Below are 15,562 nucleotides of genomic sequence, written 5' to 3'. Positions count from 1 at the left end.
TCATCCTTCAAGCCAAGGGGCCCACGGGAAACCTGCGACAGTAGCATTCTCCACTATCTGCAGGGACATCAGAAACCAACCACACCTCAGGACACCTCTCACATTGTTCCAGTAACGAGAAAAGCAAACACATAGCCGAGGGAGGGGGCCTTCGGGTAACCGCACAGAGAGTTTCAAAATTCAAACGTACTTTGGACACAGAGTAATGTTGTGAGAAATGGGAAAGTTCTTCTTCAAAGATTATAAAAAGTCACAATTTCTTACTCTAAGATTGCTACCCCCATTATTGTGTGTGTGTGTGTGTATATATATTCTATAAGATTGCTAGCCACTATTACTGTGTGTATATATACTCTGTAAGACTGCTATCCACAATTAGTGTGTGCATATATATTCTCTAAGAACATATATATTCTATAAGAATATATATACACACACACTGTAAGATTGCTATCCACTATTAGTGTGTGTGTGTGTATATATATATACATGCTACGAGATTGCTATCCATATTAGTGTATGTATATATATACACACAATAAGATTGCTATGCACTATGTGTGTGTATATATATACACACACTATAAGATTGCTATCCACTATTAGTGTGTATGTATGCACACTATAAGATTTCTATGTACTATTAGTGTGTGTATATATATACACTGTAAGATTGCTATCCACTATTAGTGTGTGTGTATATATATATACACACACACACACACAAACTGTAAGATTGCTATCCACTATTAATGTGTGTGTATATATATATATATCACTACAAGATTGCTATCCACTATTAATATGTGTGTGTGTATATATATATCACTACAAGATTACTATCCACTATTACTGTATAATATATGTATGTACACTATAAGATTGCTATCCACTGTTAGCATATATATACACACACTATAAGATTGCTATTCATTATTAGTATATATATATACACACTATAACATTGGTATCCATTATTAGTGTGTGTATATATATATACACACACTATAAGATTGCTATCCACTATTAGTGTGTGTGTATATATATACACTATAAGATTGCTATCCACTATTAGTGTGTGTGTATATATATATACACACACAGACTATAAGATTGCTATCCACTATTAGTGTATATATATATACACTCTATAAGATTGCTATCCACTATTAATGTGTGTGTATATATATATATATCCACTACAAGATTGCTATCCACTATTAGTGTGTAATATATATATATACACATTATAAGATTGCTATTCACTGTTAGTGTATATATATACACACTATAAGATTGCTATCCACTATTAGTATATATATATACACACACACACTATAAGATTGCTATCCACTATTTGTGTGTGTGTATATATATATACACATATATATATACACTATAACATTGCTATCCATTATTAGTGTGTATATATACATATACACATACACTATAAGATTGCTATCCACTATTAGTGTGTATATATATTTTAAAAAGACGAAATGCTTTATTCTTTGTTTTTTAAAAAAAGAAAGAAAGAAAATCCTCTGAAAGCCAGATAAGGTGGCTCACGCCTGTCATCCTAGCACTTTGGGAGGCTGAGGCAGGTGGATATATATATATACACACACACACACACACACACACTATAAGATTGCTATCCACTATTAGTGTGTGTGTATATATATACACTATAAGATTGCTATCCATTATTTGTGTGTGTGTGTATATATATATACACTCTATAAGATTGCTATTCACTATTAGTGTGTGTATATAAATCTATACATATATACACTAGGATTGCTATCCACTATTTGTGTGTGTGTGTGTATATATATCCCAGCCCATACTGCCTCTGCCATTTCTTATTTGCAGATGCTTCCTTAACAATCCCTGGGCAACTTCTTTTTCTTCCTTTGTTCTGTTCCCCTTACCCAATTAAAAAAATTTTAAACTTGAGGCAGAAGAAAGGCGTGAACCCGGGAGGCAGAGCTTGCAGTGAGCCGAGATCGCACCACTGCACTCCAGCCTGGGCCACAGAGCGAGACTCCGTCTCAAAAAAATTAAAAAAAAATAAATAAATTCTTAAACTAATAGCCAATTGGGTAAAGTGTAAAATGTGACGTCGTATTCTAGCCGATGGAAAGTGGACACAGCAGTAGGATAGATGCCTCAGGTTATAAATAACTGTCTCGTTTGTTCGGTGTGCTCTCGTGGCTGGACAGCTGTTGAATAGCACAGAAAGGAAAGCTCATCTTGCTGAGAGATCATTCGTTCCTGTGTTGATTCTTTTTTGTGTGTGACACCAAAAAGTCCATTTCCAACAATGTGTAAACCCGGAAAATCTGAGACAGGTGGGGACATAGCTTTTTTTGTTTTGGTTTGGTTTTTTTGTTTTGTTTTTTTGTTTTTTCCTGTTGAGGGAGGGAGGGGTGGTTCGGAGTCTCGCTCTGTCGCCCGGGCTGCAGTGCAGTGGCGCGATCTCGGCTCACTGCCACCTCCGCCTCCCGGATCCTGGTTCAAGCGATTCTCCTGCCTCAGCCTCCCGAGTAGCTGGGATGACAGGCACCTGCCACCACGCCTGGCTAATTTTTGCATTTTTAGTAGAGGCTGGGTTTCTCCATGTTGGCCAGGCTGGTCTTGAACTCCTGACCTCAAGTGATCCACCCGCCTCGGCCTCCCAAAGTGCTGGGATAACAGGCGTGAGCCACCATGTCTGGCCACAACTTGGTTTTATACATTTTAGGGAGGCAGAATTTGCAGTGAGCTGAGATCATGCCACTGCACTCCAGCCTGGGTGACACAGTGAGACTCGGTCTCAAAAATAAATAAAGAAGTACAGGATGGGCACAGCAGCTCGTATGTATATGTATGTCTATACACACACACACACACACTCTCTGTAACATTGCTATGCACTATTTGTGTATATATATACACACACACACACTCTGTAACATTGCTATGCACCATTTGTGTATATATATACACACACACACTCTGTAACATTGCTATGCACTATTTGTGTATATACACACACACACACTCTGTAACATTGCTATGCACTATTTGTGTATATATATACACACACACACTCTGTAACATTGCTATGCACTATTTGTGTATATATATACACACACACACTCTGTAACATTGCTATGCACCATTAGTGTGTGTATATATACACACACACAGATACACACACTCTGTAACATTGCTATGCACTATTTGTGTATATATATACACACACACACTCTGTAACATTGCTATGCACCATTAGTGTGTGTATATATATACACACACACACAGATACACACACTCTGTAACATTGCTATGCACTATTTGTGTATATATATACACACACACACTCTGTAACATTGCTATGCACTATTTGTGTATATATATACACACACTCTGTAACATTGCTATGCACTATTTGTGTATATATATACACACACACACACACACTCTCTGTAACATTGCTATGCACTATTTGTGTATATATATACACACACACACTCTGTAACATTGCTATGCACCATTAGTGTGTGTGTATATATACACACACACACAGATACACACACTCTGTAACATTGCTATGCACTATTTGTGTATATATATACACACACACACTCTGTAACATTGCTATGCACCATTAGTGTGTGTATATATACACACACACACAGATACACACACTCTGTAACATTGCTATGCACTATTTGTGTATATATATACACACACACACATACACACACTCTGTAACATTGCTATGCACCATTAGTGTATATATATACACACACACACAGATACACACACTCTGTAACATTGCTATGCACTATTAGTGTATATATATACACACACACACAGATACACACACTCTGTAACATTGCTATGCACTATTAGTGTGTGTATATATACACACACACACACTCTGTAACATTGCTATGCACTATTTGTGTATATATATACACACACACACACTACACACACTCTGTAACATTGCTATGCACTATTTGTGTGTATATATATACACACACACACAGATACACACACTCTGTAACATTGCTATGCACTATTAGTGTGTGTATATATACACACACACACTCTGTAACATTGCTATGCACTATTTGTGTATATATATACACACACACACTCTGTAACATTGCTATGCACTATTAGTGTGTGTATATACACACATACACACAGATACACACACTCTGTAACATTGCTATGCACTATTTGTGTATATATATCACACACACACACTCTGTAACATTGCTATGCACCATTAGTGTGTGTATATACACACACACACACAGATACACACACTCTGTAACATTGTTACACATATACACACACACACTCTGTAACATTGCTATGCACTATTTGTGTATATATATACACACACACACACTCTGTAACATTGCTATGCACTATTAGTGTGTGTATATATACACACACACCCCATAAGATTGCTATCAACTATTAGTGTCTATATATACATATATGTATACCATAAGATTGCTGGCCAGGCGCGGTAGCTCACGCCTGTCATCCCAGAACTTTGGGAGGCCGAGGCGGGCGGATCACGAGGTCAGGAGATCGAGACCAGCCTGGCTAACATGGTGAAACCCCGTCTCTACTAAAAATACAAAAATTTTAGCCAGGCCTGGTGGCAGGTGCCTGTAATCCCAGCTACTCGGGAGGCTGAGGCAGGAGAATCACTTGAACCCGGGAGGTGGAGGTTGCTGTGAGCCAAGATTGTGCCACCGCACTCCAGCCTGGGCAAGAGAGCAAGACTCTGTCTCAAAAAAAAAAAAAAAAAAAGTAGAAGCTAACCAGATGGGGTAGGGAGAGGGGGGCAAGGGTTGAAAAACTTACTATTAGGCCTGGTGCGGTGACTCACACCTTAATCCCAGCACTTTGGGAAGGCAATGCAGGTGGATCACAAGGTCAGGAGTTCAAGAGCAGCCTGACCAATATGATGAAACCCTGTCTCCACTAAAAATACAAAAATTAGCTGGTCGTGGTGGTGGCAGGTGCCTGGAGTCCCAGCTACTCGGGAGGCTGAGGCAGGAGAATCACTTGAACCCAGGAGGCGGAGGTTGCAGTGAGCGGAGATGGCACCACTGCACTCCAGCCTGGGCGACAGGAAGGAAACTCCATCTCAAAAAGAAAAAGAAAAGAAAGAAAAAAGAAAAAGTCACTGTTGGATACTATGTTCAGTATCAGGGTAACCAGATCCTTCATACCGCAAACCTCAGCATCACGCAATGCACCCACGTAACACACCTGCACATGTACCCAGACCTGAAATAAACGTTGAAGAAAGAAACAGGTGAAAATGCTTTAATTTCAGTTTTTCTCTCTTGTCTTCACTTGGTGGAGCGTAACAGAAGAAGTCAAGGTGAAATGAGGGCCGGGCGCGGTGGCTCACGCCTGTCATCCCAGCACTTGGAAGGCCGAGGTGGGCGGATCACGAGGTCAGGAGATCGAGACCATCCTGGCTAACACGGTGAAACCCCGTCTCTACTAAAAATACAAAAATTAGCCGGGCGTGGTGGCGGGTGCCTGTAGTCCCAGCTACTCGGGAGGCTGAGGCAGGACAATGGCGTGAACCTGGGAGGCGGAGCTTGCAGTGAGCCGAGATCGCGCCACTGCACTCCAGCCTGGGCCACAGAGCGAGACTCTGTCTCAAAAAAAAAAAAGATGAAATGCTTTATTCTTTGTTGGAAAAAAAAAAAAAAGAAAATCCTCTGAAAGCCGGATCAGGTGGCTCACGCCTGTCATCCCCGCACTTTGGGAGGCTGTGGCGGGTGGATCACCTGAGGTCAGGAATTTGAGACCAGCCTGGTCAACGTGGTGAAACCCCGTCTCTGCTAAAAATGCAAAAGTTAGCCAGGTGCAGTGGTGCATGACTGTAGTCTCAGCTACTCAGGAGGCTAAAGCAGGAGGATCGCTTGAACCCAGGAGGTGGAGGTTGCAGTGAGCTGAGATCCGGCCACTGCTCTCCAGCCTGGGCAACAGAGTGAGACTCCGTCTCAAAAAAAAAAAAAATTCCTCTGAGATCTGGGCATGGTGGCTCACGCCTCTAATCCCAGCACTTTGGGAGGCTGAGGCAGGTGGATCACCTGAGGTCAGGAGTTTGAGACCAGCCTGGCCAACATGGTGAAACCCTATAGCAAGTAAAAAAAAAAAATTAGCCAGGCATGGTGGCAGGCACCTGTAATCCCACCTACTCAGGAGGCTGAAGCAGAAGAATTACTTGAAGGGAGGTGGTGGCTCACGCCTGTCATCCCAGCACTCTGGGAGTTCAAGGCGGGTGGATCGCCTGAGGTCAGGAGTTCGAGACCAGCCTGGCCAATGTGGTGAAACCCCGTCTCTACTAAAAAATACAAAATTAGCCGAGCCTGGTGGCGGGCACCTGTAATCCCAGGTACCCAGGAGGCTGAGGCGGGAGAATCCCTTGAACTAGGGGGGCAGAGGTTGCAGCGAGCCGAGATCGTGCCACTGACCTCCATCCTGGGCAACAGAGTGAGACTTCGTCTCCAAACAAACAAACAAAAATTTCTCAGAGAATCCAGTCCTATGGACATGGAACACGGACGGAACTGGGGGCTCACAGAGCGCGGAAGATGGTCTTAGAGCATTTTGGACGTCCTGCCTTGGGGTTTACGTCACAACGTTCAGGCACAAAAGGGAACTGGGAGACCGTCTCCTCCAGTAACTGGCTCCCATCCGCCATCAAGCCTTTGAACAGAGAGACCCACGTGGGGGAAACTGAACCTAAGAGCATCTTCATTAGGCGGTGAGGCTCCTACCCCTACCATCACTGGAGGGGACCATCCCCGTCCATGGTGGTGTGGAGTCCCCGGGACACTCCCCTCGGTCTTTAAACGTCAACGTGGATCCTGACGTTGGCTTTGACAGCTGTCTGTCCATCATAACGCCACATACGAGCTGTCATTCATCACAAAGGTAAAGCCCCCAAGAGTGACCACATCACCGCCTTGCAGGGGCGGCTGGTGGGGAAGCAGGAGGGATCCCCCAGAGGCCTTTCCGTCCTCGGTCTGTGGGTCCGGCGTCCTGGGTGACTCGGCTTCCGTCTTGGCCAACTGGACCACCAGAGACTCCTCAGGGCCACCTTCTGGCTCTGCACCTGCTATCTTGTGGAGGTGGGCCACGTTCTGGGTGTCTGTGATCCACTCCTACCAGGAGGAAACGTTCTAGCTCAAACACAACAGACACACCACAGATAGCGTCCACATGGTACCCACCGCAGACGTCCCCGGAACCGGGCGGCCTCCCACGGAAGCCACGCCGTTCCCAATGGAACAGAAAAGCCGTCCCGTCTGGGAGGTCTAAGTCCCCTCCAAAGCTCTTGTCTGGGGCATGCGGGGGCTCTGAAACGGACACCCTTCTAAACCAAAAATAAAATTCTTTTTTTGTTTTTTTTTGGAGACAGAATTTCACTCTTGTTGCCCAGGCTGGAGTGCAATGGCGTGATCTCGGCTCACCGCCACCTCTGCCTCCCAGGTTCTAATCGATTCTCCTGCCTCAGGCTACTGAGTAGCTGGGATTGCAGGTGTTCACCACCGCACGTGGCTAATTTTGTATATTTAGTAGAGACGGGGTTTCTCCGTGTTGGCCAGGCTGGTCTCGAACTCCCGACCTCAGGTGATCCACCCGCCTCGGCCTCCCAAAGTGCTGGGATCAAAGGCATGAGCCACCGCGCCCGGCCCCCAAAAATAAAATTCTAAGCCCTGCAACAGACTGACGGACTCTCCACTCGGTCAAGGCGATTCCAAAGTTATCTTAAAACCTAGTTTGAGACATCACGGGAAGTCAGAGTTGGACACATGCTTCCTTCTACCCTGTTCCCTTTGAAATTCAGACACAACCAAGCAGCATTAAAATCAACACACAGGCCGGGCACGGTGGCTCATGCCTGTCATCCCGGCACTTTGGGAGGCCGAGGTGGGTGGACTTGAGTTCGAGACCAGCCTGGACAACATGGTGAAAACCCATCTCTACTAAAAATACAAAAATGAGCCGGGTGTGGTGGCAGGTGCCTGTCATCCCAGCGACCCAGGAGGCTGAGGCATGAGAATCGCTTGACCCCGGGAGGCAGAGGTTGCAGTGAGCGGAGATCGCGCCCCTTTTATTTCCTCTTTCCTTTCTTTCTTTTTTTTTCTTTCTCTCTTCCTTTTTCTTTTCTTTCTTTCCTTCTTCTCCTTCTTTTCTTTCCTTCTTTCCTTCTTTCTCTTTCTTTCTTTCTTTCTCTCTTTCTCTCTCTCTCTTTCTCTCTTTCTCTCTCTTTCTTTCTTCTTTCTTTCTTTCTTTCTCCCCTTCCTTCCTTTCTTCCTTCCTTCCTTTCTCTCTCCCCCTTTCCTCCCTCCCTCCCTCCTTCCCTTCCTTCCCTCCTTTTTTTTTTTTTTTTTTTTTTTCTTGACAGAGTCTGGCTCTGTTCCCCAGGCTGGAGTGCAGTGGCACAATCTCAGCTCACCGCAACCTCTGCCTCCACGGTTCAAGCGATTCTCCTGCCTCAGCCTCCAGAGTAGCTGGGATTACAGGCGCCCGCCACCACGCCTGGCTAATTCTTGTATTTTTAGTAGAGACGGGGTTTCACCACGTTGGCCAGACTGGTCTCAAACTCCTGACCTGAAGTGATCCACCCGCCTCGGCCTCCCAAAGTGCTGGGATGACAGACGTGAGCCACCGCGCCTGGCCCTAAATATCGTTCCCTAAAAGGGTCGCTCAGGGAGATATGAGTGTGGGCACGGTGCACCTGCTTGGTGGAGAGGAGAGAAGACACAAGGAGAGGGTGGATACCTGGAAGTTCCCTTGGTGTATCTCAAAGAGCCCAGGGAAGGTGGATTTCGGGTCTGGCACGCTGGGCATGAGAAATTTCTTCACTCTGAAATAGAGACGGAGAATGTGGTCAGGTCAGCCACCGTCCCCCAAGCAGGGCTGGGAAGAACCACGTGCAGGGTATGGACCCCGGGGAGACACCAAGAATGGGAGGGCAGGGCCTTCCGCGTGGATACATGTGTCTCCTCACCCTCCCCAGGGACCCTGCCTCTGGGGTCCTCACAAAGTTCCCACCAGGAGGCTGGGCGCGGTGGCTCACGCCTGTCATCCCAGCACTTTGGGAGGCCAAGGCGGGCGGATCACCTGAGGTCAAGAGATCGAGACCAGCCTGACCAACATGGTGAAACCCCGTCTCTAGTGAAAATACAAGAAAAAAATTAGCCAGGGCACCTGTAGTCCCAGCTACTCGGGAGGCTGAGGCAGGAGAATGGCGTGAACCCGGGAGGCGGAGGTTGCAGTGAGCCGAGATCGCACCACCGCACTCCAGCCTGGGCCACACAGTGAGACTCTGTCTTTAAAAAAATAAATAAATAAAAATACAAAAATTAACTGGGTGTGGTGGCAGACGCCTGTAATCCCAGCTACTCAGGAGGCTGAGGCGGGAGAATCGCTTGAACCCGGGAGGCGAAGGTTGCAGTGAGTCAAGACCATACCATTGCACTCCAGCCTGGGTGACAGAGTGAGACTCTGTCTTAAAAATATAAAAGTTCCGGCCGGGCGCGGTGGCTCAAGCCTGTAATCCCAGCACTTTGGGAGGCCGAGACGGGCGGATCACGAGGTCAGGAGATCGAGACCATCCTGGCTAACACAGTGAAACCCCATCTCTACTAAAAATACAAAAAACTAGCCGGGTGAGGTGGCGGGCGCCTGTAGTCCCAGCTACTCCGGAGGCTGAGGCAGGAGAATGGCGTGAACCCGGGAGGTGGAGCTTGCAGTGAGCTGAGATCCGGCCACTGCACTCCAGCCCGGGCTACAGAGCAAGACTCCGTCTCAAAAAAAAAAAAAAAAAAAAAAAAAAAAAGTTCCCACCAGGAATAAGGTGTGATGAACAGTGAGCCACGTCCTGTGCACACAACGGATTTGCATTAAATACGTGGTTATTTGCATCTTGTTGATGAGATGGGCTGAAATGAGACCGTCATCTTGAAAATTCCTATGTTGAAATTCTAATCCTCAACCTCACAATGAAACTATATTTGGAAATGGGGGAGGGGGTCTCTAACAAGGTGATGATGGTAAAATGAGGTCACTAGGGAGGGTCTGTTTCAACAGGGCTGAGGTATTTATAAGAAGAGGAGGTTGGCCGGGTGCGGTGACTCACACCTGTCATCCCAGCACTTTGGGAGGCCGAGGTGGACGGATCTCCTGAGGTCAGGAGTTCAAGACCAGCGTGGCCAATATGGTGAAAGCCCGTCTCTACTAAAAATACAAAAATTAGCCGGGCGCGGTGGCACACACCTTTAGTCCCAGCTATTCAGGAGGCTGAGGCAGGAGAATGGCTTGAACCTGGGAGGCAGAGGTTGCAGTGAGCCAAGATCGTACCACTGCACTCCAGCCTGGGCGACAGAGCAGGACTCCATCTCACAATAAACACACACATAAATAAATGAATAAGAAAAATGACTCAACCTCCCAGCTACTTGGGAGGCTGAGGCAGGAGAATCGCTTGAACCTGGGAGGCGGAGGTTGCAGTGAGCCGAGATCACGCCACTGCACTCCAGCCTGGGCGACAGAGCGCGACTCCATCTCAAAATAAATACACACATAAATAAATAAAGAAGAAAATGACTCAACTCCCCAGCTACTCAGGAGGCTGAGGCAGGAGGATGGCTTGAACCCGGGAGGCAGAGGTTGCAGTGAGCCGAGATCGCACCACCGCACTCCAGCCTGGGTGACAGAGCGTGACTCCATCTCAAAATAAATACACACATAAATAAATAAGAAAATGACTCACCCTCCACATTTTTGAAAAGCTCTCTCTGGGGTCTGAAAGAATATTGTTTCGGCTAGATCTCTAACTGGATCCAAAGCTGAAAATTCAGTCACAGCTTGAGCAACGACAATACCAGACCTTGTACAATTCTTCTTGCTGCCGTCACCAAGCTGCCCAGCTTTACCTGCGCTGCTTTTCTTTTTGAGAGACGGAATCTCGCTCTGTCACCCAGGCTGGAGTGCAGTGGTGCAGTCACAGTTCACTGCAGCCTTAAACTCCTAGCCTCAAGCCATTCTTCCGCCTCGGCCTCCCAAGTAGCTGGGACTACAAGAACATGCTACCATGCCCGGCTCATTTTGTGTTTTCTTTGTTTCAGACAGAGTTTCACCCTTGTCACCCAGGCTGGAGTATAATGGTGCAATCTCAGCTCACTGCAACCTCCACCTCCTGGGTTCAAGCGATTCTCCTGCCTCAGCCTCCGGAGTAGCTGGGACTACAGGCGTGTGCTAGTGCACCCGGCTAATTTTTATATTTTTAGTAGAGGTGGGGGTTTTGGAATGTTGGCCAGGCTAGTCTCGAACTCCTGACCTCAGGTGATCCACCCGCCTCAGCCTCCTAAAGTACTGGGATGACAGGTGTGAGCCACTGCACCTAGCCGAACTAATTTTTTTGGTTTTTTTTTTTTTGAGACGGAGTCTCGCTCTGTCACCCAGGCTGGAGTGCATTGGTGTGATCTCGGCTCACTGCAGCCTCCGCCTCCCAGGTTCAAGTGATTCTCCTGCCTCAGCCTCCCGAGTAGCTGGGATTACAGGTGCACGTCACCACGCCCGGCTAATTTTTGTGTTTTTATTAGAGATGGGGTTTCACCATGTTGGCCACGCTGGTGGCCAGGATGATCTCAATCTCTTGACCTCGTGATTCACCTGCCTCAGCCTCCCAAAGTGCTGGGGTCACGGGCGTGAACCACTGCATCCAACCCTAATTTTTGTATTCTTAGTAGAGATAGGATTTCACCATATCGGCCAGGCTGGTCTCGAACTGGTGACCTTGTGATCTGCCCGCCTCGGCCTCCCAAAGTGCTGGGATTACAGGTGGGAGCCACCGCGCCCGGCCCCTCCGAAATTTCTTGCAATGCACTGTCAGAAAAGTGGACGTTGTATTGGAAACTGAAGCCCAGTGAAATGATTCTGTCAGGGCTATTAATATTTTCTCCCACTTCACAGATACTCTGCAAGCAAAATCCTCCACCCATGCCTGGCAGGTGTCCTCCTTACCTCCATAATTTCCGTAAAGACAGAAGGAGAAGACACACCATCAGAAGGATGGCCAGGCTGGAAACTAACATAAATTTGGACAGCTTCGGTTTGGGAGGCGTGCGAGGCTCTGGGCACGAATCTGAAACGAAACAAAAAGGCTGCTGTGCATTTTCAACATGATGGTTCATCTCCTCCCCAACCACCCTCCTCACTGTTTCGTGTTTTTTTTCTTCTTCATTGTTTATTTGTTGTTTCGGGTTTTTTTGGTTTTTTTGTTGTTGTTTTTTGTTTTTTTTTTTTTTTTTGTAAATATTAGTGTCAGCAAATCTTTTACTTACTTTTTTTTTTTTTTTTTTGAGACAGAATCTCACTCTGTCGCCCAGGCTGGAGTGCGGTGGCGCGATCTCGGCTCACTGCAACCTTCACCTCCCAGATTCAAGCGATTCTCCTGCCTCAGCCTCCTGAGTAGCTGGGACTACAGGCAGCCGCCACCACGCCCAGCTAATTTTTTGTATTTTTTAGTAGAGACGCGGTTTCTCCGTGTTGGCCAGGCTGGTCTCGAACTCCGGACCTCAGGTGATCTGCCTGCCTCGGCCTCCCACAGTGCTGGGATCACAGGCTTGAGCCCCTGGGCCCAGCCCAGTCTGGTATTTTTAATACAGTGATTCTCCTGCCTCAGCCTCCTGAGTAGCTGGGACTACAGGCGTCCGCCACCACACCAGGCTAATTTTTGTATTTTTAGTAGAGATGGGCCTTAATTTTTTTTAATGAAGTTAGTGTCAACAAATTTTGATTCCTATGGAAAATATTCTGGAAAGAGACACTGTCTCTGGACGAGAACACATCCCACAGCCATTCCCAGGAAGTAAGGGCAGGTTCCACATGTAGCCTGTTGCTTGGGGTCTTTACAGCATATGAGAGCTTGCTTTTGGCTGTTGGTGGCTGTACGCCTGAAATTATGCCCCCTGAAAAGATACATTGAAAGCTGGGCATGGTGGCTCACGCCTTTAATCCCAGCACTTTGGGAGGCCGAGGCGGGCGGATCACAAGGTCAGGAGTTTGAGACCAGCCTGGCCAATACGGGGAAACCCGACTCTACTAAAAATACAAAAGTTAGCCATGCTTGGTGGTGCGTGCCTGTAATCCCAGCTACCCGGGAGGCTAGGGCAGGGAACGGTATGAACCCAGGAGGCAGAGGTTGCAGTGAGCTGAGATCACACCACTGCACTCTAGCCTGGGCGACAGACTGAGACTCTGTCTCAAAAAAAAAAAGAAGGAAAACTAGCCCGAGTGAAAGCAGGCAGGGAGCAAAGCAAGGAGCGGAATTGCTTGTTGCTTTCAGATGGAGCCCTGGAGGATGAGAGAAGACTGAGCTTGCTCAGACACATGCTCTGCTCACAAACACCCTCCCTCCCACCTCCCAAGAAGGCAGGACACTGTCGGTGGTTATGGCTACTCCAGCCCGGTGACAAGGTTATGCGGCCCTGCTGCGTAACAAACATTACCGCGAGTCTCGCCTCTCTGCCAGCACGTCACCTCTGACCAGTCGCTCGGGTACGTGTCCGGCCCATACGCATCCTCCATGGCCTTCACCCGGGCCCGGAAAGCATAACACTTCTCGGCATCCAAGTCTTCTATAGTGACATTGCAGGTATTTTCCTGTTTGGACTGGAGAAACAAACACACACACACACACACACACACATACATACACAATGATTAGTGATGTAACCTGTGAGTCTGGAGTCTTCCTTCCGGTGGGTTCATGGTCTCGCTGACTTCAAGAATGAAGCTGCAAGGCCGGGCGCGGTGGCTCACGCCTGTCATCCCAGCACTTTGGGAGGCCGAGGTGGGTGGATCAGCTGAGGTCGCCAGTTTGAGACCAGCCTGGCCAACATGGTGAAACCCCGTCTCTACTAAAAATACAAAAATTAGCCGGGCGTGGTGGTGGATGCCTGTAATCCCAACTACTCGGGAGGCTGAGGCACCAGAATGGCTTGAACCCGGGAGGCAGAGGTTGCAGTGAGCCGAGCTCGTGCCACTGCACTCCAGCCTGGGCAACAAGAGCAAAACTCCGTCTCAAAAAAAAAAAGAATGGAGCCGTAGACCTTCTCGGTGAGGGTTACAGCTCTTAAAGGTGGCACGGACCCGAACAGTGGGCAGCAGCAAGATTTATTGTGAAGAGCGAAAATTTATCGTGAAGACCGAAAATTTATCATGAAGACCGAAAATTTATCGTGAAGACCGAAAATTTATTGTGAAGACCGAAAGAACAAATTTCCACAGTGTGGAAGGGGACCCAGATGGGTTGCTGCTGCTGGCTGGGGCGGCCAGTTTTTAATTCCCTTATTTGTCCCCGCCCATGTCCTGCTGATTGGTCCATTTTACAAACCTCTAGCTAGCTGCAGAGTGCTGATTGGTGCATTTTTACGGAGCACTGATTGGTCCATTTTACAAACCTCTAGCTAGCTGCAGAGTGCTGATTGGTGTGTTTTTATGGCGTGCTGATTGGTCCATTTTACAAACCTCTAGCTAGCCGCAGAGTGCTGATTGGTGCATTTTTACAGAGCACTGATTGGTCCATTTTACAAACCTCTAGCTAGCTGCAGAGTGCTGATTGGTGTGTTTTTATGGCGTGCTGATTGGTCCATTTTACAAACCTCTAGCTAGCCGCAGAGTGCTGATTAGTCCCTTTTTATGGAGCACTGACTGGTGCATTTTACAAACCTCCAGCTAGTCGCAGAGCACTGATTGGTGCGTTTTTACAGAGCAGTGATTGGCGCATTTTACAAACCTCTAACTAGCCACAGAGTGCTGATTGGTGCATTTTTATGGTGTGCTGATTGGTCCATTTTACAAACCTCTAGCTAGCTGCAGAGTGCTGATTGGTGCGTTTTTACGGAGCACTGATTCGTGCATTTTACAAACCTCTAGCTAGCCGCAGAGTGCTGATTAGTCCCTTTTTATGGAGCACTGACTGGTGCATTTTACAAACCTCCAGCTAGTCGCAGAGCACTGATTGGTGCGTTTTTACAGAGCAGTGATTGGCGCATTTTACAAACCTCTAACTAGCCACAGAGCGCTGATTGGTGCATTTTTATGGCACACTGATTGGCACATTTTACAAACCTCTAACTAGCCGCAGAGCACTGATTGGTGCCTTTTTATGGAGCACTGATTCGTGCATTTTACAAACCTCTAGCTAGCCGCAGAGTGCTGATTGGTGCATTTTTATGGCTCACTGATTGGCATATTTTAGCAAACTTCTAGCTAGCCACAGAGCGCTGATTGGTGCATTTTTATGGAGCACTGACTGGCGCATTTTACAAACCTCTAGCTAGCTGCAAAGCACCAATTGGTGCATTTTTACAGAGCAGTGATTGGTGCATTTTACAAACCTCTAGCTAGCCACAGAGTGCTGATTGGTGTATTTTTATGGAGCACCGATTGGTGTATTTTACAAACCTCTAGCTAGTCACAGAGTGTGTATATGTGTATATAT

The 15,562-nt window shown here is 47.0% G+C and overlaps 1 protein-coding gene across 1 annotated transcript in view; it reads right to left on the bottom strand.

Annotated features, from left to right (window-relative positions):
* Positions 1–5,702: 5,702 nt before the first annotated feature.
* LOC126946861 (cytokine receptor-like factor 2) overlaps positions 5,703–15,562 on the bottom strand; it is a 29,442-nt gene continuing 19,582 nt past the window's right edge. Inside the window, exons 5-8 of the mRNA XM_050777577.1 lie at positions 13,566–13,728; positions 12,079–12,199; positions 8,833–8,917; positions 5,703–7,208 (exon numbers count right to left, since the gene is read on the bottom strand). Coding sequence (XP_050633534.1) covers positions 6,942–7,208; positions 8,833–8,917; positions 12,079–12,199; positions 13,566–13,728 — 636 coding nt within the window. The 3' untranslated portion in view covers positions 5,703–6,941. The remainder of the gene's footprint in view (positions 7,209–8,832; positions 8,918–12,078; positions 12,200–13,565; positions 13,729–15,562) is intronic.

The sequence above is a fragment of the Macaca thibetana genome, chromosome X (genome assembly GCF_024542745.1).
Source record: "Macaca thibetana thibetana isolate TM-01 chromosome X, ASM2454274v1, whole genome shotgun sequence".
In the NCBI taxonomy this organism is placed as follows: Eukaryota; Metazoa; Chordata; class Mammalia; order Primates; family Cercopithecidae; genus Macaca; species Macaca thibetana.
This window is presented reverse-complemented; position numbering and strand designations above follow the sequence as displayed.